The sequence below is a fragment of the Dermacentor andersoni genome, chromosome 10 (genome assembly GCF_023375885.2).
Source record: "Dermacentor andersoni chromosome 10, qqDerAnde1_hic_scaffold, whole genome shotgun sequence".
In the NCBI taxonomy this organism is placed as follows: domain Eukaryota; kingdom Metazoa; phylum Arthropoda; class Arachnida; order Ixodida; family Ixodidae; genus Dermacentor; species Dermacentor andersoni.
Genome location: NC_092823.1, coordinates 68,660,567 through 68,688,202, shown reverse-complemented (window position 1 = coordinate 68,688,202; position 27,636 = coordinate 68,660,567). Strand labels below are relative to the sequence as shown.

General features: G+C 47.2%; 1 protein-coding gene across 1 annotated transcript; it reads right to left on the bottom strand.

The window, feature by feature from the left end:
- Nucleotides 1-3,621: 3,621 nt before the first annotated feature.
- Nucleotides 3,622-8,267, bottom strand: LOC126544012 (uncharacterized). The gene is made up of 2 exons (XM_050191189.2): nucleotides 8,187-8,267; nucleotides 3,622-5,148 (listed from the first exon to the last, which is right to left on the bottom strand). The coding sequence occupies exon 2, from the start codon at nucleotides 5,104-5,106 to the stop codon at nucleotides 3,661-3,663; it is 1,446 nt and encodes a 481-aa protein (XP_050047146.1). The 5' UTR covers nucleotides 5,107-5,148; nucleotides 8,187-8,267; the 3' UTR covers nucleotides 3,622-3,660.
- Between the last annotated feature and the right edge of the window lie 19,369 nt (nucleotides 8,268-27,636).

Sequence of the window (27,636 nt, the reverse complement as noted above, 5' to 3'; positions counted from 1 at the left end):
AGGCACCACTGGCCTCCTTGAAGCCGTTGGCTTCAGCGAGAGCAGGGGGAAATTAAACATGTCTGCAATACAGATTAGTAAGAGGCGATTGCAAGATTGGTGGAAGAAATGTAGGCAAACGACAAAAAACGGAGACGTACAACAGCAAAGTTTGTAATAGGAGGTCAGAAAATTTGGTTGGGGGAGATCATAGGTTTTCTTTTTCTTTTTTAACCTAGGTAGGACATTAGGCAGTATAATAGCAAGTGCTTGGTGGCGCAACCCACCGCCCCGTTCCAATGGGGACGCTCATAATATCCATCCATCTATCCAAAACGCAAACTCTCGGCCACGGAGAAACCAAGCCAAGATAGAGCGTTGCATTCGTTGCTTCCGGTACACCGTTCGGCCATCTCGCGGCATCAGATGGACGCGGAATTTTCGGCTAACCTTAGTTTGTGCGACTTTGACGTACGCAAGTAGAACTAGCGCGCAGCAGTACGCGGCAACGAAACTACTGAATCACGAAAGCGAGGGCCTCGCGGAGTCGAGTGAAAACGAAACCTTTCCAGCACGCGGGTCATTGACAAAAGTAACGTCAACGAGTTCTTTTTCTAAACGCCGAATAGAACTCAACAAGTAGCATATTCTTCAGTTTTACGGCGCCGTGCAACAGTCTTTTTGTTATGAGATGTTGAGAACTACAGACAGAATTGTAGTGAGTGCATACGTCGTCGGGCGAGTCGCAAATCTCCTGCATTCACCTCAATTTCCTGATTAATAAAATTTGCTCGTGGTGATATTGACGCCGAATATGTCTTCGATCACAATACCTTTTAGGATGTTGTGCGTACATATTCAGGAATGTTTTCACGTTTCTAAGCTACCTGCGTGTGCTATATTTAGTCTCGTATGGAGGTTTTTTATTGTTTGATGTGTCATTAGAAGCCTGAACGATTAAGAAGCAGGCCAAGTGGACCGGACTCACTGACGTTGTAATAAGTGATTCTGAGTATGCCCGCATGAGTAAAATTTTGGCGCGTTGGAGTCAGAGTGAGTTCTAAGCAAAAAAAATATTTGTCAGGGTGTCTTATTGGGTTCTGTTCATTTTGTTTACCTATGATTACGATAGAATGGAGGATTGACGTCGACGGAACGATGAAGGCGCTATGACGACTACGACACGACGACAATGGATGCTTCTGAAAGTGAAGAGCATGTCGTGCGTGACGACCGCACGACAGCAATAGCGTGACGGTGACTATGTGACTACGACAGCATTACGGGAAACGAGTGGTGAACTCGGAATGAAGACGACGGAAGTAATACGATCACATCACGAAGACGTTATGACAACAAATGGATGACGACGTCGCAGTGAAGAACATGGCATGACGATGGCATCAGGGCAATCAGGTGGCAACAAGGGCATGATGGCGATGGCATGATGACTTCTGTATGGTTACGATGGCGTGACGATCATGCCGTGATGGCGACGGTGTGCCAAGAATCGGAGAATCGGATGGCGAACGTGGAAAGACGATGACATAGAGGCCACGGTGGCGTCTGGATGATGTTTTACGATGAATGCTTGACGACTCTCTGAACAGTGGCGCGACGACGGCGATGCGAGGAGAACTGTGTGACGAAGCTGGAATGACGACCGTGCAGTAGCAGCGACGACATCATGACTACGAAGTAGCCCAAGCTATTACACAACTTGGGCCACTGGGTCGGCGTGAAAGGAGTGGCTACGACGGCATGTCGATAATGGGATGAAGAAGCTCGAATGGCTTTCTTGCAACGACCATAATTGCATCACGGCCACCACCTTCCAAAGTGTTCAACTTGCAGACAACTTCAGCCACTAAGTCGGCTAAGAGGATAGATAGATAGATAGATAGATAGATAGATGGATAGATAGATAGATAGATAGATAGATAGATAGATAGATAGATAGATAGATAGATAGATAGACAGACAGACAGACAGACAGACAGACAGACAGACAGACAGACAGACAGACAGACAGACAGACAGACAGACAGACAGACAGATAGATAGATAGATAGATAGATAGATAGATAGATAGATAGATAGATAGATAGATAGATAGATAGATAGATAGATAGATAGACAGACAGACAGACAGACAGACAGACAGACAGACAGACAGACAGACAGACAGACAGACAGACAGACAGACAGACAGACAGACAGACAGACAGACAGACAGACAGACAGACAGACAGACAGATAGATAGATAGATAGATAGATAGATAGATAGATAGATAGATAGATAGATAGATAGATAGATAGATAGATAGATAGACAGACAGACAGACAGACAGACAGACAGACAGACAGACAGACAGACAGACAGACAGACAGACAGACAGACAGATAGATAGATAGATAGATAGATAGATAGATAGATAGATAGATAGATAGATAGATAGATAGATAGATAGATAGAGATAGATAGATAGATAGATAGATAGATAGATAGATAGATAGATAGATAGATAGATAGATAGATAGATAGATAGATAGATAGATAGTATACAGCTTGGGATCCTAAATTGGCTATGATGCTAGATAATTTTTTTAGTTTTTAGCTATGCCTAGTTTTTCCATAGCGGGTGATGTTATTCCCCACGTACAAACATACCCCGCCACCCATATGAAAAACTAAAGCTCCGGAAATTAAAAGAGTGCTCCCCCCTAATAATAAAGTTCACCGCTTTCATGGCTGTTAGACGTGAATCTTGAAAGCTATCAAGGACCTCCTAGTGAATAAAAAAGTTGAATATTTGTCATAGAATGTTTACAACTTACAATATATCATGGCGACATACGTTCGTCTGCCGCTTCCTTGCTTTATTGCGCTACAAAACGTTAGGATGTATTTGTTTCCAGAATTTCAGAAGCAAAACGTTTTATCAGCTTTTATCACACCATCAAAATTTCCGGAAATTTGCCATCCTTGTTATCTCAAGCAGGTGGCCCACGGTTATCGATTGCGCATCTGTAGCATACGCTTTTAGCACCTGCTTGTGGTGGATGGCACCACTTGTTTAGCTCAAAGCAGCAGTGCCCGAGCCGGATAGAAAGAGTGCGGGTAAGGTTGAGGAGATAGTATGACAGCAACATGTTAAGGATGACGTGATATAACGGCCGGCATTGTAGTCCTCGTAACGGAAATAATGGACAGCCGACACAGGGATGAGTTTACAGCTGTTACCTGCAGTCGAAGAGAAATATGAGTACCGATGTTATGCGCGTATGATTAATGTCCGATATATTTGAAGCCCGACTCGCATGCTATGCACGCACCACTGCAGATGCGAAAGATGCATTCTCGAGCTTTTATGCCAGACCCGTGGAACACATAAGCAACTCGAGAGGCAGATAAATAATAATCCTAAACTACGTTTTACACATCTTAGCTCGATCACCTGCATTTGTGGTTATGCGAACAAAAGTGATAAAAAGCTAGGGTGGGGGAAGAAATACCGTACCCTAATAAAAAAAGTTACCTGCAGAAATTCAGAATACGAAAGTACTATGTGCTCTAAAGTGGAAACCGATTTTTCTTTCTTGGCCTCAGGTTTACTAAATAAAACAATGGATCGAGAACGCAAAAAAAAAAAACACGACTGCTTATATTGTAAAGATTCTCACAGGGATTCTTTCCTTGAGGAGCCCGAACAATGATTAGCGCTCGCGAGCATCTGCTCCTTGGTCACTTCGAGCAGAGACATCTCCTTCTTCGGAACGTTGATGACGATGGACACCTCAGGGGTGCCGCTGCCCTTTCTTGGTGACAACGCCGCAGCCCTTTGCGCTTTCCTGAGGAGAGACCTCTTTCCGGCCCATGGTGATTTAGATGGCTTTGCGCCTGCTTGCTCCCCAAGCTTTCCTACGGCGCCTTTGGTCGGCCTAGTCGCGGTACCTCGCGCCTTGGTGAAGCCTTCGACCTTGTCGGATTCGATAGGCATCTTGAAGCTGCGTCTTCGTTCACCGCCCTTTTTCCCAATGACTGCAGTAGAGATGTGGCCACGTGCAGCACCATTTACGTCCGAGGCATCCTTGTACGGAGGTGAGGGTACCTCCAGCTGCTGGCCGAAGATGATTTCTTCGCAGCCCAGGGCAGGTCTCGTTCGGTCAGTAGGAAGCTGGTATGATCGCAGCCCACTTGAATTGACCACAGCCAAAGTAGGGCGTTCAGGTGTTTGCTGGGTTACAGAATTGCCGGCAGGTAAAGTACCAATGCCGCTCTGTGGCATGAACTTCTGATCCGGGAGCTTTTGTTCGGGTTCTGGACTACGCAATAAGCTGCCAGTCACGGACTTTGCCGATGCAGAATCCCTTCGAGACGGCGTCGTGGCGCTGGCAGATTCAAAGATACTTGAGGCATTTTCTTCATCCCAGTCTTCCAGTTTCAGAGCCTTCACTGTTGTTGCGCACTCGTTGCCGGCTTCTAGCTTTTCTTGCTTGAGGCCATCCGCCCCAGAACCCCTTACGGACCGTCGGGAAAAGCGCCTCACGGACTGCAGTGCGCACATTTCTTTTCGCATGAACAGGTCGACCTTCGGCCTCATCTTCTGCATACCAACGCTGACGTCCGGGAAGGGTTCTGAGAGCTGGTAGTCGTCGGGTCGCGTGGCCTTCGGCGGCAACGAGGTAGCACTGTTGTCCGCGGGCTTGGGTGACGGCAAGTCGAGCATTTTCGTGGCGCTTGTGGTGCTGGGCGTAGTGCAAGCGTTCTCAGCCACCGAGTGGTAGATGTCGCTGGCGAACGGGGGCTGCGAATGCTTCGCCGGGGCGTCAACTTCGGCGGCCGCGTTGAGCATCCGCGGCTCGCTGGCCGTGGCCCGCGGGTGGGTGATGGCCGCCGTCGTCGCCGTCATCGGGAAGGTGGCCGAGAGCAGTGAGCTCTGGGCTGCCCGTGCAGAAGAGTCCATCGTATCGGCGACCGTGGCCACCGACTTGACGGCCTGGATGCTCTTGTCGGCTGTGCCGAAGATGCTGCGCACGCACCAGCAGCACCATGAGACGCCGAGGGCAACTATCGCAAAGCTTGCAACAACCACAACCAGGGCCAGAACCTTGCCGGCGGACATGGTGATGCCCTGTCGTCGTCGCTGCCCACCTGGAAGAGTCGGCTGCAGTGTGAAATGAAAAGAAGACGTTGTGTTATTGTAAAGATTTCTCTCCTCTTCCAGGCGTGCTCCTCCCTCGATTCGCTCTCCCAGTTCGGCGCACTCTGACTTTATCTCGCTGCTTCCCCAGATTAGGCATGTATTTACGCCTTTTTTTAGCCTTTACCGTAAAACATATCTCTTGAACAGCATCTGCCACTGCTTCAGACACCCACACAGTCTGCGGCCAGTAGCCCACGACTCGACATGTGTGATTCGCAGTACACGGTACGGTGCTATTACTAGCCAGCACAATTTTATTCGTGGACGGAAACCTCACCGAATAAACGAGGTAGTCACGCACTGTGCTAGTACCTAGAGATGCAAAAAGAAAGCGGCTACATGACACGACCTTCACTTCGTATGACTGGGATTCGTTGTGCTTGTCTGTCACGTATGCGGACTGGGTTGTCCCTAACTACGGCGACATTGCGTACATGTCGTCAGCTCTCACAGAGGCCCACGTCTTTTCTACAGGTGTTACTGCTGAAGCAGTGGTTTGGCACATGATGAAAGAGGAAATCGCAGCAATGAAGTTCAGCCACTCTTGCTGCACAGCGTTGTCGTCTGCTACTGTATTCCGAGTGTAGTTTCGAAAGTTCCCGCTATGTGACTATCAGCGGCACCTTTATAGGTGGTGCACTAGGCTTTTAGCTACAACAGGTCAGTACCTATAACTTTTACTTCTCAGGCCAACTTCATTTCGTATTTGTGGTATCTAGGGCCTCCTCACTAACGTTACAAATCTAGTGCTGCGCGCACTTTGTGTAGTTATGCCTATGTACACAACGTCAGCATTTTATACGTTCCATCTCAATAGTGCGCATAGAATCACTTCGGTTAACAGGAACGTTATAGTTCAAGAAAAAGCGAGAACACAGTGGCATCCTCAGTAGATGTGGTTACATGTGGTTGTTAATGTTGGTGTTTTCCGACTTGCAATTGTTAACCCGAACCGAACCAAGGCCCTCGTTCTGAACTGTATAACGCCCTATAGAGTCATTAGTGCGCAATGATAGCAAAGTTCATGCTATATCTGGGCATGCAGTTACTGAGACGTATTTAACAAAGAGGGCCAGGAATAATCGGGGGCTTGCTGGCTATTGGGTTATACCATGGACGCCGAACACCTGGGGTTCAAACCAATTTCCGAGCATCTTTGGTTAGCAGCGGGACGAAGTACATGGGGAAGTGAGAGAAGTGACCGGAATGTACACTGACTTACAGCAATTTTTATTGCGCACATAAGACAGGCTTAAATACCATGCTAAGACACAAGCGAAAGCACAAGTAGGACACATGGATGAAAGTTTTCTCACTTTCCATGTAGATCGTCGTGCAGCTAACAAAAGATGTAACATTACCAACTTGCCCGCTCAGCCACCCTTGCCGAGGTGGCACAGTGTCCGATTGCGCGTCCAAATCTTCAGTAACTATGCTACCCTCCTGGCTCTTCAAGGGAGAGGGAAACAATTTTGACGATTTTGAAGAAACTTACGGAGTCGTTTGGCTAGGTCCTTCTGACTATTAATTAACGCATGTAAGTGCTCCGCGTAAAGCGCATGATTTGTTATAAGGTATTAAAAATGCGCATCGCTACCAATCGCAGCAGACACTCGCCTGAGCTTTCAGCCACACCTGATTAAGTGACGCCAGGTGACCATATGACGCTGGTCGGGTGAGCTATGCGACTGGCTGCCCAAGGCGCTTCATCGATAAATTTGAAACTTCATGGTGAACAAATGTTATCCGTAATAGATGGAATATTAGCTAATTTGTTTCCATAAAGAAGGAAGCAATAGGAAGAGAATGCACAAGGACAATTTATCGCTACACTGCTGCACTTCCGCAAGAAAGCGAGTGTGGTCTGTTTGTGTTACTACCTGCTTCGTGTTAATGTGAACTGTGCGGTCTGCGTAGGTCTCGATCTGTGGTTTCGCGAGCACCATGGTTCGCCCTGGCATTGTGGGCTACAAACGGAACGATCGGCGACATGTCAAGCTGCGACATCGCGTCCCTCTGCAAGGCGAACATGAGAGCGGAGTGTGTGCAGCGCTTGTTGTCGGTATCTCGTCGACCAGCTCCGTCTACGCGTTTGCGGCCTTCACTTCACGCCGAAATGATTACTATATACGCCAATAGTGTTTCGCGTGTTCGGTATTCGGGTAACCGCAAGCGCAAGCGGACTGGGTTTGGGCGTTTTTCAGGATGAGCGGAAGGCCAAACTTGAATCGCCTGCACTGTACTGGGTGCAGGTGGTACATAGCTCAACCGAACACAGAAGTAATATAGCTGTAACCAAATGTATTCTACTTTGCTGCTGGTGTAAATGTTTTGCAGGAGCGTAACGCTGTTTTTGTCAATGTTTAAAATGTTTTATACTTGGTTACAGCAATATTAGCTCTTTGTTTAAGTGGTTAAGCTCTGCACCGCCAGGTGGCTGGACCGTGCAAGCCAAGGTCGCTTACGTAGTTCTACGCTAAAGCTTCTTTACAACAGCAATAATAGTACGGAGGGGCTTTAGTTTATGGCTCCACCCATCCGTCGAAAAGCCCAGCTCAGGTCACCTGTAGTTACCGCAATACTCGACACGCTCGGCGTAGCGTCAGAATGCTCTCAACGCACGCTGATTCGATAGCCCTCGCTTGGGATCGACTGCCGGGCGGCTGGCAGTGAGTTTGGAGAGGCTTCGCGTGCTGACTCCAAGACAACCGGAAGTAGGCGACACGACGTCCGATAATGACGAGAGCCCCGATCACTCGAAGAAAGAGTTGAGGACAAAAAGCATGTCTATGGAGGTGGGTAACCTGCAACCATCCGTAGCTCTCTCAATATGAGATCCTTCACAAAAATTTTGCTGCGGATGTGTAACGTAGCTGTGACTTACGTGTCTATAAAATTTGTTCGAACCGTTTCAGGGACCTTTAAAAGCTTGCTGCATTTGACGCGAGCCTTGTGGCTTGCTTTGACAGCGACAACTAGGGCGCAGCGCAATCACTCACCCTTTACAATGGTTAACTTTCCGAGCTCCTCCGTAGGACCTTCCCTCGATGTCCGACTCCTTTTCTTCTTCTGCCTCTCGGTTGGTTCGTTGTTGTTGTCGTGGTTGTTGCCGATGATGATGATAATTGAAGACAGTGGCACGTGTGCGCAATGGCCTAGATTTTAACGTAACTAGAAATATAATCAGCGTGAGTAAAAAAGAAAGAATACTAATAAAATTGTTGAGATCTTGTATAATTAAAGTAACGCACCATTTAAAAAAATTCAGCAGCAGAATTAGCTTGAAACAAATATAAATTTCTCGAACGCTGCGCAGGCATCCCTGTGACGATGGCCCGCTAAGGAGGCTCCCAAAGCTAGGAAGGATAGGACAACGAACTTGTTAGCCTCTCAGTCATCGGCATTTTTCGTGTCTGCGTCCGTTAGCGAAACTGTGGGCCGATGTCGGCAACAGTGCAGGCCAGGAGCAATGACTCCTGCCTCCGTCAGGCAGAGGCTTCAAGCACTCAGCAAAGTCAAGCGAACAGTGCATACATTCGTTGGAATCACGCGTACAACGTACAGAACAGCATACGTTTCAATAAAAACAAGCACGAAAAAGCATCCAAACAATACAGTTCCTAATTAGGCGCTCCTTATTACAATGCGAAGCACATAGCTCTCCCCGTGTAATTTTCTTAAGAAATATTACTTCTGTGCAAGCTGGCAGCTTGCGACGTGAGGTGGGACGTCTCTTGCCTTTCGTAAATAAAATAACCAGCCTAGTAACTCATTTCAACGTTGTTGCAGAACCTTCATGGGTGGAGACATGCTGTCAGAATTAGCATTACTTCCGCGACTACCTTTCCTCTAAATTATCATTACCATTATCGTAATAAAATTTTGAATACCCCCTTCAGCATTTTTAGTGGTGGTTTTCAACAGCTTTGCTGGACAACCACATTTGCAGGGCCGGTAGGGCGTGTCTGTTCTTTAAGGAATAAAAAGACTAATTATAATTTGACCAACCAGTGCACCGAAATTAATTTTTGTGACAATAAGAATGGCTGTTAGATAAGAAGGGACCTACCGTATAGTATCATCAGCGCATTATGAGCCCCATGGGAAAGGGTGCTAGAAAAGCTGCTTAATATTTTTAAGGCAGTGCCCCCCAAAATGCTCAATTTAGTGAAAACGAGTTCAACCTTTCTTGTACGGGCGAAACTTTTATTAGAAAGGAATGAATAGTTGCTGCAGATACAAAGAGAACTACTTTTGCAGCGAAGCCGTTAGCCTCTAGTTGGTCGGGATATTTCGTCTCCGACAGCAAGAACCAGAAAAAGAACAAAAAAAAGCGTATATATATTTTACAATCAGGCATACAGCCCACAGATCAGTATTCATTTCAATAAATCAGGGCACAAAGCAAGCGTCAAAACCACATGATGGATGATATGGCACCTGGGAACAATGCGAGGCAGGTTCCTTCTCCCCGCGTGGGTTAAGGTTGCATAAGCTGCTCCATTGGGAAAGCGGCAACAGCATCATACAAATCTGTGAGTGACGTACGTCACCAAACTTCTAATGTAAAAGGCGTACTTCCTCTCGTCCTTCGTCCGGGTTGCGCTGCCCACCCATAAGAACATGTTCAATCACCAACTCGCCCAGCTTGCCGTGTTAAAAGGGAGACGTGCCTGGCAACTCATTCAGTTCATTGCAACACCGCTATGGTTAGACCACGAAAAGACTCCGGAAGAGCTGCGTAAATACTATGAGCATCGAAGAGCACAAAATCGTAATCCTCAGCAACGGTGTGGTGCTAAGCGTAGGCACAACAACAAAACATTTCGTATCCCCATCGAGGGCATTTGAGTAGTTTGCTAAGACCTTCGCTGGCCATCCAATTTCGCAGGGTCGGCATGGCGAGTTAATTCTTTAAAGTCGAGGTGGTTTAGAAATCGGTGAGATGATTCTTCGTTGTTCCTTTCCGAAGCAGGAATACTATAGTATGCTCTACGTTCCTTCTGAACGACTGCTTATAAAGTAACGCAAATGTTCGGCGAAAAGATTAAACAAATTAATTAAACAACATGCTGAATGAAAAACAAGACTAGATGAAGTGATACTAACGTTTAGGAATTAGCACGGTAGGTTGCGTGAAAGAACAAAGCAAGTACAGACGTGAACGTATAGGAAACTCCCCTCGTGGTGTAATTATCTTCGTAATAGAACAAAGTATAACCCAGTCATTCATATTGAGCGGCGACGAAACACGCGTACAGACTGGTTTCGAGAGCACGGATCTATAAGCACTCGACTATCTGAAGTCGCGGAATTCATATGCCGAGTGTTCTATTGCGACAGCAATTATATGGACACACCCGCCGCGGTTCCTCAGTGGCTATGGTGTTGGGCTGCTGAGCACGAGGTCGCGGGATCGAATCCCGGCCACGGCGGCCGCATTTCGATGGGGGCGAAATGCGAAAACACCCGTGTACTTAGATTTAGGTGCACGTTAAAGAACCCCAGGTGGTCGAAATTTCCGGAGTCCTCCACTACGGCGTGCCTCATAATCAGAAAGTGGTTTTGGCACGTAAAAACCCATATATTATTATTATATTATATGGACACGACAGGCGCATGTTTGCCGTCGTCGCCGTCGTCGTGATGTTCCGTACAAATTACAAGGGCGATGAAACCATCACCGCGTGCCGTATGCTGCATACGCGAGTGAAAGCGTGTCACGGTGAGCGGACGATCGCGGCTCGCGATCAATCTCGCGCTCTCAAGGGAGGGAATCGGGGAGCAAACGAGGCCTCTTCTGTCGGGCGCATGGAACCGGGGGGTGGGGAGGCAGGGGCCGTTGTACTTCGGCAACATATTGAAAGCGGTCTCTTTTGGGGGCAAACGCTTGATTCCGCGTATAAGCTTTCAATAGGGCTTATCCTGAAAGCGCCAGTGGCTACGCGGATACCTAGGTGGTGGACAGGATCTAGAATCGTCAGTGCGCTCGGAGCGGCAGAGTTATATACAACGGCACCATAGTCCAATTGTGATCGATTTAGGCTCTTATAAACATTCATCAGGCACTTCCTTTCGCTACCCATGTTTTGTGGCGTAGAATTTTAAGTAACTTCATTGTCCTTAGACATCTTTCTTTAAGATATTTAATGTGCTGAATGAAAGTAAGCTTGGAGTCAAGTATAATGCCTAGAAATTTGTGTTCTTTGTTGATGGGTATCTGATGTCCACACAGTTGAACACAAGGATCTGGAACCAGGCCACTCTTTCTAGTAAAAAGAACACAAGAGCTTTTGTGGGAGTTGATTTTAAATCCGTTTTTGTCTGCCCACTTGGAAACCTTGTTCAAGCCTTGCTGCACTTGTCTCTCGCATACTGCGAGGATACAGAATTTGAAGCCGATTTGAATGTCGTCCACGTAGACGGAATAAAGAACGGCAGGTTGTAATGAATCACGAAGCGTGTTCATCTTCGCGATAAAGAGCGTACAACTAAGCACGCCTCCCTGGGGTACACCTGTTTCTTGCGTAACAGGTCGCGACAATACGCTGCCGATTTTCACGCGAAAGATACGATTCAACAAATAGCTTTCAATTATTTTCAGCATATTTTCACAGATGCCCATTCCCGACATGTCTCGCAAGATCCCGTACTGCCATGTTGTGTCATACGCCTTCTCCGTGTCCAAAAATATTCATAAGAAGAACAGTTTATGTACAAATTTATCGCGGATATATCCTTCAATGCGTATAAGATGATCTGTTGTCGACAGACCTTCTCTGAAGTCACACTGATATGAATCAAGTATATTGTGGAGTTCAAGGAGATGTATGTGTCTGCGATTAATCATTTTTTTTTTCAAAAACATACACAGGCAGCTTGTAAGAGCTATCGCGCGATAACTTTCCGCCATGGATGGGTCTTTCCCCTGCTTCAAAACAGGGACCACAATTGCTTCTTTCCATGTGTGTGGAAGGTATCCGGCAGACCAAATAGTGTTGAACAGTGCGAGTAGTTTAACTTGTGTGTCAGTGTGCAAATTTTTGATCATGTCATACATGACTCGGTCAGGTCCAGGTGCAGTGCTCTTGCGTGAGATAAAGGCAGCTCTCGACTAGGCAATACTACATGGCCGGTTATACGCTTCGTCGTGTGTGCATATACGTACGAATGGCTTAAGTTCTTCTATTTCTTTGTATTTAAGGAAAGAGTCACAATAGTGTATTGAGCTCAACACACGCTCAAAGTGTTCCCCAAGAGAGTCTGCCTGGTCTTGCAAGGTATCCCCTTGGTCATTCACCAGAGGCAACGGATGTATTTGTTACCCTTTTAGCTCTCTCAAGCTATACCACACTTTTTTCCTCCTGCGTGTATGAATTAAGGCCGGAGAGGAACCTCACCCAGCTTTCTCTCTTTGCCTGACGTCGTGTCCGCCTTCCCTGCGATTTATATTTGTTTAAAGTGAATTAGATTTTCGGCATTAGGCGATCTGCGCAATACGCCCCATGCCTTGTTCTGTCCCTATCGTGCCTCTCTACAGTCTTCGTTCTACCAGGGAACACGTCTTCTAAGTGAACCACCATTCGTCTGCGGAATAAACTTTCCGGCTGGATCAATATTAAAAGCGGCCAAATATGCAACGGCATTATCTATAGTAAAATTATTTATAAAATCTGGTGGTAAATAAGATGATTCTTTAAAATGATCCCAATCCGCCGATGTTAATTTCCATCGAGGAATATGCGGAGGTTTCTCATGCAGAGTTATCAAGTTTGCAATTACAGTGAAGTGGTCGCTTCCATACAATTTATTGATCACGGACCAGTCTAAAGGAGGCAGATGAGAAGAAGAAACGATTGCTAGATCTATTGCTGAATATGTGTTGTGTTGGATCCTGTAATACGTTGGCTCCTTCTTAATAAACAGGCAGGCATTAGAGGCCAGAAGAAAATTTTCAAGCAATCGACCTCTCACGTGGCAGCGCGAATCGACCCACATCGTGTTGTGGGCATCAAAATCTCGCACGAGTATGTAGGGGTCAAGAAGCTGATTAATTAGGTTATAGAAATCAGTTTTTCTCAGATGATAGTTACTCGGTATGTATACAGAACACACAGTCATCAGTTTGCTAAAAAGGATAGCCCGAACTGACACTGCTTCAAGGGGCGGCTGGAGAGCCATTTGTTGACAAGCTACAGATTTGTCCGCAACTACTGCAACACCGCCGGAGGCGTTGGCCTCGTTGCGGTCTTTACGATAAATTATATACTGATGTAGAAAGTTTGTGTGTGTGGGTTTCAGATGTCTCTCTTGAACACACAGCAACCTTGGATTATGTTTGTGTAATAGTTTTCTAATGTCGTCGAGGCTATGTAGAAGTCCTTGTACATTCCACTGAAGTATTTGTGTTTCCATTCTGATAAATGTGTTATATCATCATCATCAGCCTGGTTACGCCCATTGCAGGGCAAAGGCCTCTCCTATACTTCTCCGAATACCCCGGTGATGCACTAATTGTGGCCATTTCGTCCCTGCAAACTTCTTAATCTCATCCGCCCACCTAACTTTCTGCCATCCCCTGCTACGCTTCCCTTCCCTTGGAATCCAGTCCGTAACCCTTAATGACCATCGGTTATCTTCCCTCCACATTACATGTCCTGCCCATGCACATTTCTATTTCTTGATTTCAACTAAGATGTCATTAACTCGCGTTTGTTCCCTCACCCAATCTGCTCTTTTCTTATACCTTAACGTTACACTCATCATTCTTCTTTTCATAGCTCGTTGCGTCATCCTCAATTTAAGTAGAACCCTTTTCGCAAGCCTCCAGGTTTCTGCCCCGTACGTGAGCACTGGTAAGACACAGCTGTTATACACTTTTCTCTTGAGGGATAATAGCAACCTGCTGTTCATGACCTCAGAATGCCTGCCAAACCCACCCCAGCCCATTGTTATTCTTCTGATTATTTCAGCCTCATGATCCGGATCCGCGGTCACTACCTGCCCTAAGTAGATGTATTCCCTTACCACTTCCAGTGTCTCACTACCTATCGTAAACTGCTGTTCTCTTCCGAGACTGTTAAACATTACTTTAGTTTTCTGCAGATTATTTTAAGACCCACCCTTCGGCTTTGCCTCTCCACGTCAGTGAGCATGCATTGCAGTTGGTCCCCTGAGTTACTAAGCAAGGCAATATCATCAGCGAATCACAAGTTACTAAGGCATTCTCCATCAACTCTTATCCTCAATTGTTCCCAATCCAGGTCTCTGAATGCCTCCTGTAAATACGCTGTGAATAGCACTGGAGAGATTGTATTTCACTGCCTGACTCCTTTCTTTATTGCGATCTTGTTGCTTTCTTTATGGAGGACTACGGTGGCTGTGCAGCCGCTATAGATATCTTTCAGTTTTTTTTTTTACATATGGCTCGTCTACACCCTGATTCCGTAATGTTTCCATGACTGCAGAGGTTTCGACTGAATCAAACGCTTTCCCGTAATCAATGAAAGCTATATATAACGGTTGGTTATATTCCACACATTTCTCTATCACCTGATTGATATTGTGAATATGGTCTAATGTTGAGTAACCTTTACGGAATCCTACCTTGTCCTTTGGTTGAGAGAAGTCTTTGTTCCTGATTCTATTTGCGATTACCTTAGTAAATACATTGTAGGCAACGGACACTAAGCTGATGGGTCTATACATTTCAATTCTTTGGCGTCTCCTTTCTTATGGATTAGGATTATATTAGCGTTCTTCCAAGATTCTGGTACGCTCGGGGTCATGAGGCATTGCGTGCGTTGGGTGCTGTGTTGGGTGCTGTGTGTTTAAGAGATTCAGATTTGTTCACGGGCCCTTTCGAGGCACTGTGACGCGACTTTTGTCTTTTCTGAAGCGATCGAGAGAACCTCGCCGTTCCTTAGGCGCTGGTGGTGCCGTCTTGCTCGTGGTTGTGTCCATCGACTCTTGCGAGGCGCAGGACACGCGCTCTTCCGAGCTCCTTGTTTGGCGTAACGGCCTTGGCACGTTGCACGAGACGTTTGAGGCCACCTGCCAAGAGGTGGATGGCCCCTTCTGTTAGCGTGGCGGAGCAGCGCTAGCTGTGACCGCCCCGGGGGCAGATGGCGTAACTGCCCACTCACTGCTTGTGGGTCGGACAGCTGCTGGAAGCCTTTGTGTCGCTGCGCCATGACGCGTCACATCGGCAAAAGTGTTATTGGGCAGGTAGGATGCCCGCCTGCGTGCCTCCTTGAAACGTATATGTTCCTTTACTTTAATTGTTACAATTTCCTTTTCTTTTTTCCAGGAGGGGCACGACCGCGAGTATTCGGCGTGCTCCCCATCATAGTTTACACAGTGGAGAGAGTTCTCGCAAGCTTCAGATGTGTGGTCACGGGCACCACATTTCGCGCAAGTTTGGCGGCCTCGGCAGCTATTCGAACTGTGGCCGAAACGCTGGTGCTTGAAACGTCTTAAGGGATTTGGTACGTATGGCCTAACATGGAGGTCAATGTACCCGGCCTGAATGGACTCGGGCAGGACACTTAAACCAAAGGTAAGTATTAGGTGCTTGGTTTCAAGTTCTTTGCCATCCCGCCTGATCTTTATTATATTGAAATTGACAACATTCTGCTGACTGAAGCCCTCCAAGAGCTCAGCCTCTGTCAGCTGCAGCAAATGATCATCAGAGACAACGTCACGGGCGGTGTTCAGAGTGTGGTGTGGAGTTGCTGTCAATGAAACATCCCCAAATGAAACTATATTGGACAACTTTTCGCGTTGTTTCTGATCATGCAGCTCTAAGAGGAGATCACCACTTGCCATCCTTGATGCCTTGTAGCCTGGACCAAGGACATCAGCTAAGGACTTCGAAACTAGAAAAGGGGAGATATTTCGTACTTGCTTATCTGATTTTTCTGAGTGAATGACATCATATAGCGGGAAGTTCAGCCTTTGACGTCCAAAGAACTGGAACGCATTTTCGGTGCGCCCTCTTTTCTGAGGGCGATGAGGAAGGGAACGAAAGGAACTAGCCATAGACAAATGTAATTTTCGGCAATAATGGCAGCCGCCAACCGTGTAGCCCTGCAAGGGCACACTACAGGGACTGAAAAAATAGATCTGTAAACGCCAGCTGTACGTTCTCACTATAACCAAATGTGAAATAACCTAGGTTGGCTATTCACGCAAGGGTATCCCTTGCTGCCTGGAAAAATTGGAAGTAAGAGGAAGCTAGGAGAAGAGAAGAAAGATAAAAGTGAGAGAAAGATGAAGGTTGGAGGGAGAGAGAGACAGGAAAAGGCAATTACCGATTTCCCCCGGGTGGGTCAGTCCGGGGGTGCCGTCTATGTGAAACAGAGGCCAAAGAGGTGTGTTGCCTCCGCCGAGGGGCCTAAAGGGTGCGAACACTCGGCGTCGGCTCAACCCCCAGGATCCCCTTTTCCCCAGACACGGCTAAGCCATGCACGTCTACACGCGGGAGGGTCCAACCCTCATGTACTCGGGTACGCGGTGTCGCAACACACCAAACGCCTGCTGACGCAGACGCCCCTGCGGGGCCACATCGTGTCATACGCTTTTGATAAGTCAAAGAAAACAGAGACGCAATGTTGCCTTTCGACGAAATATTCACGGATTCTTGTTTCTAACCGGACTAATTAGTCGATTGTACTGCGATCGGCTCTAAAGCCACACTGGTACTGATCAAGTAATTCGTTACTTTCCAAAAGGTGCACAGGCCCTTTGTTAACCATTCTTTCAAATGTTTTTCGTAAACAGCTGGTTAAGGCAATGGGCAATAACTGTTCGGGTCAGAGCGTGCCTTTCCAGGTTTTAAAGGTGGCATAACTATCGCCTTCTTCCATGCTTTTGGAAAATAGCCTTCCGCCCATAACCTGTTGAAGAGGTGAAGAATTGTGTCGTACGTGTTCATGTGTATGTGTCGCAGCATTTCGTAGTGTATGTTGTCCGGACCTGCTGAATGGCTCTTCCCTAAATATATCGCATCGAAGAGTTAAGTTTTTTTGAAAGGACAGTTATATGGCTCAGTACTATTCAGCGATATCCGAAGATTTTTCTTTTCTGCAGTGGCCTTTATCTTAAGAAACTCCGGAGTGTAGTGAGCGTCAATCGAAATTCCAGCAAAGTGCTCGCCAAGTATATGTGCTTGCCCTTTAGGACCCGTTTCCTCTTCAGATATAGGGAGCGTGCATTCTGTATGAACACCGTAAAGTTTTCTCACTTTCTCCCAGACTAATTTATTCGTGGTGTGACTGTTTATTGAGCTCACATGTTTCACCCATGATGTTCTTTTTGCTATCCGTCTTTCCCTTCTAGCCTCACTGCGCTTTTGTTCAAAAACAATAAATTTTCGAAAGTTGGGTACTTGTTTAGTCGAGGCCATGCACAGTTTTGTTTCCTGCGAGCTTTATCACAGGCGTCATTCCATCACGGTTTTGGTCGGCGTGGATGCAATGGAGTTTTCAGCTGCATCTAAAATTCGTTTCGTTATCGCATCACATAAGTCGTCAATATTGAGTGCGATGACATCGTCAATCTCTATTTCAGAGCTTTCCAAAAAGAGACCAGTCTGCTTTACTAAGCTTCCATCTCTGTCTTCGTGCTGGCATTGTTGGAGGCTCGTCGATCGGCTTGAGTATTATAGGGTAGTGGTCGCTGCCACGAGGGTTTTCCCTCACATCCCAAGTAAAAAAACCTAGCAAGTGACGGCGTTCCACAGGAGAGGTCAATGCGTGATGTAGGTTGTGTTTTCCCAATAAAATATGTTGGCTTTCCATCATTAAAAAGGTACACATTGCAGTTGTCTAAAACTCCTACCATTTTCCCCCTCGTGTCAGTGTGGCTACTGCCCCAGGTGTTGTTATGAGCATTAAAATCACCCAATAAAAGGAAAGGTTCTGGAAGTTCTTTCACAAGATTTTCTCTTTTCTTGTGATATTCTTGCCTGGTGGTAAGTACAGGAGCATACTGTTGTTATTTTTTCTATCTGAACCTTTATTGCAACAGTTTCTAAGTTGGTGTTAAGCTTCACTTTGCGTACTGAGACTCCTTGAGCAACCATTATAGCGACTCCTCCGGATGCGGCTGAAGACTGTCCCCTATCTTTGGGAAATATGCTATATCGACGCAGAGGTTGTTTATGACAACCTTTCAAATGAGTTTCTTGCGAACACATAACAGAAGCCTCTGCATCCTCGTCAAGATCGTAAATGTCATCAATATTAGTTCTTAAACCACGAAAGTTCCACTGCACAAGAGTAGCCATATTTGATGATGTGGATTATTAAGTACTTCACGAAGAAATTGTATGTAAAAAGTCACAAAGATGACATATGGAAATGAGCAAAAAGCTTGCTAAAATGCTTTTTAGGTCACGTCTCCTTGGGAGGGGCAGTGACCGGAAGTCTACCCCCTTTCTGTTTTCCAGGGGGAATACCCGACTTTTTGGTTGCCTACCAGTTGTAGGCTCTTTTGTTTGATTCATGTCCGGTGGACACACTTCCATCATATCATCGCCCTTTGGGCGTTCATCGTTGATGGTGCTTGGTGAAGGTGCCGTCTTCTTGGAAAGAAAGCGGTCCTTCGGCACCGACGTTGAGATCTTCGTGGCCTGTACCACGTACTGACCGCTGTCAGCCCGAGCAGAAGCCTCTGGGCCTCTTGGGAGAGGGTTGCGACGAGCGTGTTTTTTCACTGATTGAGGAGGGCCGGAGCGCTGACACCTTGTCCAGCAGCTCCACTTGGATTCCAACTGACACAATTGGCGGCGCACGCCCTCTATGCACAGCCTGTGCGTAAGTACCGCTATCGGCAAACGTCACTCTCTTTTTGGCTTCAATGTACGACATGTTGCGCGTACCTTCAATGCAACCACTTCTTTTTTTTTTTCACTCAGGGAAAGATCTGGAAAATGCCTCGTGCTGACCCGCGCAGTTTGCACAGCACAGCTCGTTTGTGCACGTTTCGTCACGATGGTCTGGTTTACTCCATTTAGCACAAGTTGCTCTTCCACGACGTGACTGGGATCCGTGCCCATATTTCTGAGACTGAAAGCGCCGGCGGGGATTGGGAAAATGTGGTCTTACGCTAAGGTACAGGTACGCGGCCTTAACGACACTTGGAAGCGTTATGGAGTTGAAGGTCAGCACAATGTTGTTTGGTCGGAATTTCACTCATATTTTCTAAATTTTATTCGTCTTGCAGCTAGAACACTCTGATCTCTCATGGCTTCTTCGATTTTCTCGTCTGTGCACTTTAGGAGTTCTGTGTCTGAAATCACACCTTACGCATAGTTCAGTGTGCAATGCAGCGAGACAGACACACTGTTGTCGCCGATTTTGTCAAGTTTTTTAATCTGCCTGCTATGCTCAGCCATCATAACTTCGAGCAAGAGGTCTCCAGAATTCATTTTCTTTGCTTTGTAGGCCTTGATCACCAATGCGCTCGTTAAGTGCTTTAGCCATGAGGAAGGGGGACATGTCTTGAATTTTTTCGTTCACGTTCAGACGTTATGACAAAAAAATTTGTGAAACTATTGCTAGGTTTATTAAAGTTCATTACCTCGGTCCGGTGCCTTTTCGGCCTCCGATCAGGTTTTGCTGAAGAGGGGTTCTATCCGTGAAGTTACATATACGTTCTGCAGCTAAGCTGGCCGCCCACCATGGAGCCCAACGTGGGATTGTTATAAGAACCACTAGCCATACATACTTGCTATAACCATATGACCATGACCAAGGAAGGCCACGCCCACATAGGTAATCTAGCCGTCCGGAAACTTGGAAATGAAATGAAGTAAATAGGAGACAGGAAAGATAAAATAGTGAAAGGGAAAAATAAAGATTGAAGAGGGGAACAGGAAAAGGCGACTTCCGATTTCCCCCTGGTGGGTCAGTCCCGAGGTGCTTTCTATGTGAAGCAGAGGCCAAAGAGGTGCGTTGCCTCCGCCGGGGGGCCTTAAAGGTCCGAACACCCAGCACCGGCTCAACCTCCAGGATTCCCCTTTCCGCAGACATGGCGAAGCCGCACACAGCTGCGCGCGGGAAGGTCCAACCCTCGTGTGCTCGGGTACGTGGTGTCGCTACACACCAAACGCCTGCTAACGCAGACGCCCCTGCGGGGACCGCTACGCATTCCATTCGGGGTGAAAGAAAAGTCGTGTTGTTGGCTTATTTTACCCGGTCTTTGATTGAGGAATAGGCCCTTCTGCGAATGTTCTCTATGTGCTCCACGGTAGTCTGTATAAGCGCGACTGTACGAGGACCTAAAAAGAGATACACAGACACAGCGCTTCACAACTATAGATTTTATTTTCGCACGCATCGATAAATATATACCGTACGAGCGGAAACAAACGTAACAGCAAGAAAGAACATTCAGTGGTGAATTTCGATAAACCGTACACGTGTGCAAGGCATGGGGAAAACATGTACTGCAGTGGTCACAAAGCTATACCGAGGAATCGTATCTCCTTTTCAAATAGCGATAAAAAAGGCTTGCTTACGCACTTTTCCTCTAATTTTGCAATCTCGTAGGCATCCACAATCTCCCTCGTCATCCTGCTATGAGCCCTATACAGAATGGGAGTACTTTCAAACATGGGCTTGCAGGAACAATCTCGGCAGTGAATACCGAAATGGCCCGAGATTACCCTAGTGACGTTATATCGATGCTCTTTTAATCTCTCATTATTGCATCTGCCGGTTTGACCAACATACGTTCTTCCGCATGAAAGTTGAATGGCATAGACATCGTTATGAGTACAGGTTACAAATTGTTTGCGATGTTGAGTAGAACATGCGTACTTTTTGTTATTCTCTGTGTTAACCTGTTCGCATAGCTTTTGTAGACGCTCAGGGGCAGAGAAAACCACGTCCACCCCCCAGTTCGCCGCTATTCTTCTGATATTATGTGAAATGCAATGAATGTATGATACCACAGCAACTTTCTTTTCTCTAGCATTGGCACAGCTTCCATTCGACGCGTTTTTGCACTTCCTGCTTAAGCCCTCCACGACAAAGGTGAGCAAATGTATCGGGTAACCAGAATCTGCCAGGCGCTTGGCCTGATTTCTAAAACTGGTTTCCATTTTTTGGTCACATGACTTCGTCAGAGAATAGTTGAAACACGATGTTACTACTGCGAATTTTTCATGTTTTGAATTAGCGGAATGAAATGGTATGTCTGGGTTATTGCCTCTCGCCTGATAACTCCAGCAGGCCATTTGTGGAGAAAAGTACAATCCCAAGTCTAAAAACCTTATGAAATTCCCTATGTCATGTGTCAACAACAAAGGGGACAACACACGGTTTTTGAAACCAGCGAGTCAAAATTCTCTGATTCGTTATTCAATATGATTAGAAAATCATAAACGAATCTGGACACTTTCACGACATCGCTGGCATTTTTCAGGCGTTCATCAAGAACCTGGTCACGGTTAGCTAGATACAAGTCACTTAAGCAGTGTAGCTGTTTCTTTCTACGTCCTCGTACAATCGCGCTTATACACTCTGCCATGGATTCTAACCAGCTAGCCCGCCAACGTGTTTTAACCAAGTTCATTTCTATGTGCTGCTGCAAAAGCTGACTACCTTCTGTTGCCCCTTGCCACCATTACTCAAGTTCTGGCCAAGTGCAAAATAATGCGCATTTCAGTTTTTAGTACAATGTTATTTTTGTTCTGCCATGTCTTTTTAATTTTGTTCAGTGGTAGTGAACATGTCACGCATTTCATGTACTTTGGTGCAGGTTTATAAGTAAGCGCTTTTTTTTTGGTATGGCTGTCAATCAAATAATCCTAGCATGTTATTCTATTTTTTAGGTATTTTGCGTGTCATTCTTCTGCCATTACTAGCGAGTGTTCCCTTTCTTTAGCTGTCATGACTACGTCATACCCGTTGTCCAAATTTGTGCAATATCTTAGTGTATATATCAGAAGCTCGTCTACATTTCGGTCTTGAGGGCGTTATATAAAATCTTGTTTTTTTACATGTGTGCGTACATGAAACGGCCTTCGCGTTTTCGAGTGTTCTTTTTTGTTATTTCACTCTCTGTGAACTTTTGTTTAGTACTCATGTATATGTCATGCTCCTTTTAGTTTTGTTCATTGTTTCAGCGTGTATCACACCACGTTATAAGAACAATCTTTGTTTTCAGAAACGAAGTCAGTCAAGCGAGACCAAAGATTTGTTGTGTTGGAAGTGGAATTTTTAATGTCCCGGCACATGCTGGTATAACTATGGGCAAGACTGCGTGCGTGCCAACGCATAGCCCACGGCGCACCACGCGCGCGATAAAAAAAAAAAAGACCGCGCCGCGTACAGGCAGAAAAAAAAAGAAAGAAAAGTAAGCGGTGCGCGCGGCATAGGGGAAAGGGAATGGAGCTTGTCGGCATAATAAAAAAAAAAAAAACAGAAAAAAAGACGCTACGAAGAGAAGGCGCCACGCGGCTGCTCTTCCTGTTGCCATGACAACGTAAACAATCGTGTGCGCCGCCATTTTGCTAGAGCATCGCCCTCCTGCTAGGGCCGTAACTGAAGGGGACCTTGGCGCTAGCATCGAAAGAGCGTCTGCTCGAAATAAGCCAATGGCAACCATGCGGAGATTCACCCTTGAGCGTTTACGCCGACGCTCGGCGGCGGTGCCGAAGAGCTCCGCCTTACAAAAAAAAGGAAAAGAAAACGCCGTTTCACTCAAAAGGCGGAGCACAGATTGCAGTTGCAAATTCGTAGACAGCTATACGAAGTAAGAATAGTAGCTTTATCGACCGTATAGACTTGAAAACATTCGCTTGCTAATGGAATTAACAATCATGGTGTGAGCGCGCATAATCAAAAGTGAACACACCACACTCGATGAGCGCGCACACTCGATCTCAAAACATTAGTGTGAGCAAGCGTGGCAGCAACGGCGAGTGAAGTGACTTTCGCGCGGTTTATCGCCTCGACGAAATGGCGGCAAGAACACAGAAGACTTTACCCGCCGCCGTTGATTAGTGGCTATGGTATTGGGCTGCGAAGCACGAGGTCGCAGGTTCAAATCCTGGCCGCAGTGGCAGCATTTCGATGGGAAGAAACACCTGTCTATTTAGGTGCGTGTTAAAGAACGCCACGTGGTCAATTTTTAGGAGTCCCTCACTACGGCGTTCCAAATAATGAGTTCAGGGTATTGGCACGAAGAACCGCGCATTTTTTAATTTTTTTTTACACAGAGGCCTTTCAAGACACGGCACGTGTGACCGCGCGCGGCTGTGCAAAGTACGCACTTGTTGGCTGAGTCGAAGCCGGCCTCCCGCGCTGCCTCCCCCCCCCCCCCTTTCCTCCACAATTGCGCACGAGATTAAGGCGCGATTGTCAGTTCCCCTCGCGCCCGGTTGCAAAACGGGGAATTGCTGCTGGTGCACAATGCCGCCGCCTGCCCATCCCTTAACGGCCTTTCGCACGAAGGAAGACGGCGCGTTTTTTCGGTTTTCTTCCTTCTCGTATGCCAGATTGGGCCGCGACTGTTGGCTTCCCTCGCGTGCTTTTACTCCACATAAAGCATACGACACCCGGGGATGGGGTTATCGCCCTTGGACTTTATATGAAAGATCACGGCGACGGTCAAAATGCGCCTGGAGTGTCCATAAAATTTCTGTCGCAATAGTGTCATCAAGTACAGGCACATAGAAAACTCTTGAAGATAGGCACTGTTGACATCTTCTAAAGTAAGGAACGGCACTCGCTGACACCACTTGCAGTCATGTAAGGCAATTTTGTCGTTTGATAAACAAATGGGAAGCAGCATGCCTTAACGTTCAAGGCCATCAGTGAACACTTCGACATTTTTTACCATTACTATAAACCGCATCTGCTTGTCACTGTTCTGAAACAAAAATTATGCGTTGCTCTCCTATCACAAACACCAGATACCAGCGGAGCTCGGGGAAGGCCGGTAAAGCAATGCCAAACCGCACATTTAGTCTAACTTTTGCTCGGCTTCTCCCAGATCCGCTTGTCTCAAGTGTTAGCGATAGCAGAGTCACGCATAATTTTTTTTCATTGCGTGAAAGAGAACAGCCGAAGCGAGCACGCGGGTTTTTATCGGAGAGCAATAACGCCACACCAACTGCGTCCCTACATCCCCTTAAACTTCGTAAAGTAGCGGCATGCTTTGAAGAATGCCGCCTCCTCCTCGCGCGCTCTGGCCGAGGCCGACGCCGCGTCGCTTTTGGCCTAATGACATCACGTGGACCCTCGCGCCGTGCATCAGCGCCCTTTTTGCTCGTGAAGCGTCTACGTAGTGGCAAGGAGATCATGTTTGCGCCGTTGCTACGCTCGAGCAGTGTGGGTGGCGCCGCGGTGCCTGAAAGAGGGAAAATGAGAAGTGAACGCGGCGGAGGAGAGTGTCGCTACTTTACAAAGTTTAAGGGGTTTCATACGACCACACTGTGCCGCTCCTTCTCCCCCGCTAGGCTCCACCCACCCTAGCCGCGTCGCTATGCCTGCGCGATGCTATTTTCATACTCTGCTTTCACAGTCACTCAGCTATTTCAATGTTGTTTTAATACTCTGCTTTCACATTCTCTCAGCTCTCTCTCCCCCAGCTTAGCGAAGCTGCCAACGTCAAGGGAAACCTAGCGAGGTTCTCACAGCTCCACTGTAAACGTTGACGAAACCCACCCACGCTGTGAAAGTGGTTGCACAGCGAATTTGTAAAGTAGAACGATTACTGATTAGGACATCGCTGGAAACTTTCACATGGCGGCATCAAATGTACATCCCTAAATATTAGACAAAGACATTTCACGGCCTGCGACTTGCCTTGCGCCGCTACTTTAAATAAATTTAAGTATGGGGCTTTACGTGCCAAAACAACTTTCCGATTATGATGCCCGCCGTAGTGGAAGACTCCGGAAAGCTCGACCACCTGGGGTTCTTTATCGTCCACCTAAGTCTAAGTACACGGGTGTTTTCGCATTTCGCCTCCATCCAAATGCGGCCGCCGTGGCCGGGATTCGATCCCGCGACGTTGTGCTCAGCAGCCTAACACCATAGCCACCGAGCAACCGCGGCGGGTCGCCGCTACTTCATCACCTCCGAAGGATGGACCAGAGTCAGGCGACATGCGCTCAGTGAAATTCTTTAACTCTGTTTTTGTGGCATCTGCGCCGCTCAGGAAGGTTTTGTGCTTCACGGAGCTACTAGTCTCTGCGGGCTTGGCGCTTGCGCTCGTTTTCTGCTATGTCCTGCAAGCGCGGTGACGTCACTTCTACTGCTGGTACGTTTCTACACGAAGCGGCTTACGCAACTCTTTACCGGGAAACGCAGGCTACATGCTTCGCACTGTTCGCAGGTGCATTATGCACCATATGGTCTTGACGTTTCTTTTTATGCTTATTCTTACCATTACGAGCACTATGGCGAATAGCATAAACGTGATGTCAAAGCGACGTACACGTTTCGCTTTACTTCGCGGTGTTCAGATTTCTATCTACGACACCAAAGAGAGTATGGCTGTAAATTGTAAGTAAATCCAGCGTTAAAACAGGAATAGAACCATAGCGGCTCATCCGCAGATATGACAAACGTGTGCTTGGCGAGCTCGCGCGTAATGGATCTTCGTGCGGGGCTGTCAGTGACGGGAACAAAAATAACGCTCATTTTTACCTCAGATACGTTCGCTGCACTATTCAGCGATGACGTATACACCACTTTCAGTAAAACTATCGCAGCAGGTCATGGGACAAAGCTTCGCTCAAGGAGTCAAGATCATAGGTTTGCGAAGGACGCAAACCAAATTTTATTCTCAGAAGTACAAAAGGACTTCAATAAAATGTGCACTGTTGCGACTGGCGATATGCGAGATGAATGACAGTGCAGTGCAATAAAAAAGCAGATCAGAAATCACGACCAGCTGTAGTATGAAGCACTGTCAACTGAAATCAGCACTGAAAGAAGAGGAGAGTTGTGCCCGCATTTTCACGTTGTCAAGAATACAATTTGACGTTCGTGAAAGCTACATAGAACCAATGTTTCACAGATACGGTGAATGTTTTGGGGTAGGGCCTAAACAATGGAAAAAATGGTACTATGGTTGCAGAGTGCTATGCGATACGGCCATGCAAAATTAAGGTTGCCAACGCAATGTCAAGAACGCCTGACGGCACTTGTTTCACATCGTTGCCGAAGAACATCGCGACACGCCCCTAATGCAGGAAATTGAACTAAAACGGGCGTTCATTTATCTGCTGGTTTCGACTCGTCTTTGGGAGGCAATGCTTCACCTTTCTTTTTGGCTGGCTGCCGGCGAGGGTACCGCCTTTCTAGCGGCGACTGTGATGGATCTGAAGACGGTGGCTCTTTGATTGTAGCCTGCACGGTGAACGACGTCGAAGGAATCGGACTGTCCGGAGCCTCAATGGTCGGAGAACTAACGTCTTCTGCCACGGCTAACGGGGCCTTTTTAGGTATTCCCTCCTTCTCCAGCACTTCAGGTGGAAACACCTCGAGAACCTCCCCTCTGTTGTCGAATTTGTGGTACTTTGGCTCGTGGTACACTCGAAGCACGGGGCCGGACGGCCCCTGGACCACTATTTTCGAAGTCTCTTCGCTCTGCTCTTTGGCCCACTCCGCGGTTCGAGCAGCAACTTTCGTAGGAGACGCCCCCATAGAAGGTGGCTTGGGAGAGGGGCTTCGGAACCACGAGCCCACCGCTCTTTTCAGCGCAGATTTGACGGGTGTCCCGGGCGCCTTGGGCGCCGGCGTCGACTTGGCGCGACTTTGCCTTGTCGGCGGGCGACTGGGCCCAGCTGCAGGAGGTTTGGGCAGTGCTCCGGTTGTCATACCAGATGAGCGGGTTCTGGACTTGCTCGTGCCGAGGCCGCTGTCGTCCTCGTCTTTCTTGCTCTTTCCCGGAACGGCCAGCGTGTCGTGTCGCTTTCTTGAAGGCCTGTCTTGTTTCGACATCCCAGCAGATTCTCGTTCAGTCCGCTACTGCTCAGATGTGCGGTGCGGTTGCCGACGTTCTTGAGGCGGTGGTTCCGGTGCTTTGCCTTATTCGAAAAATGGAGCTTCGTTCCTCTGCAGGGGCGAATGTGTTGCTTCGCTGCTGCCCGAATTACGCAGGAAACAACTTACAAAGCACCGCCACGCCGAGCCAATGACAAAGACGCTGAGGGCCACCGAACAGCTGCACGTACGGCTGACAAGCAATAGTTTGATTAGGATAGGCTCCACTAGAAAACTCGTATTGCCCCTGATATATATATATATATATGTCAGACTGTTTGATCACATGCATGAGCCGCCCGCCTTAACATGCACGTCACTCCGTATCGCGCATTTATAGCTCCGGTTACGTATATTTTTTTTCTGTCGGCATGAGGCGTGCCGACCGAACCACAAGGAACTATATCAGTTGGTTCAGGCGCACTTGCCAGGCAACTCGTTT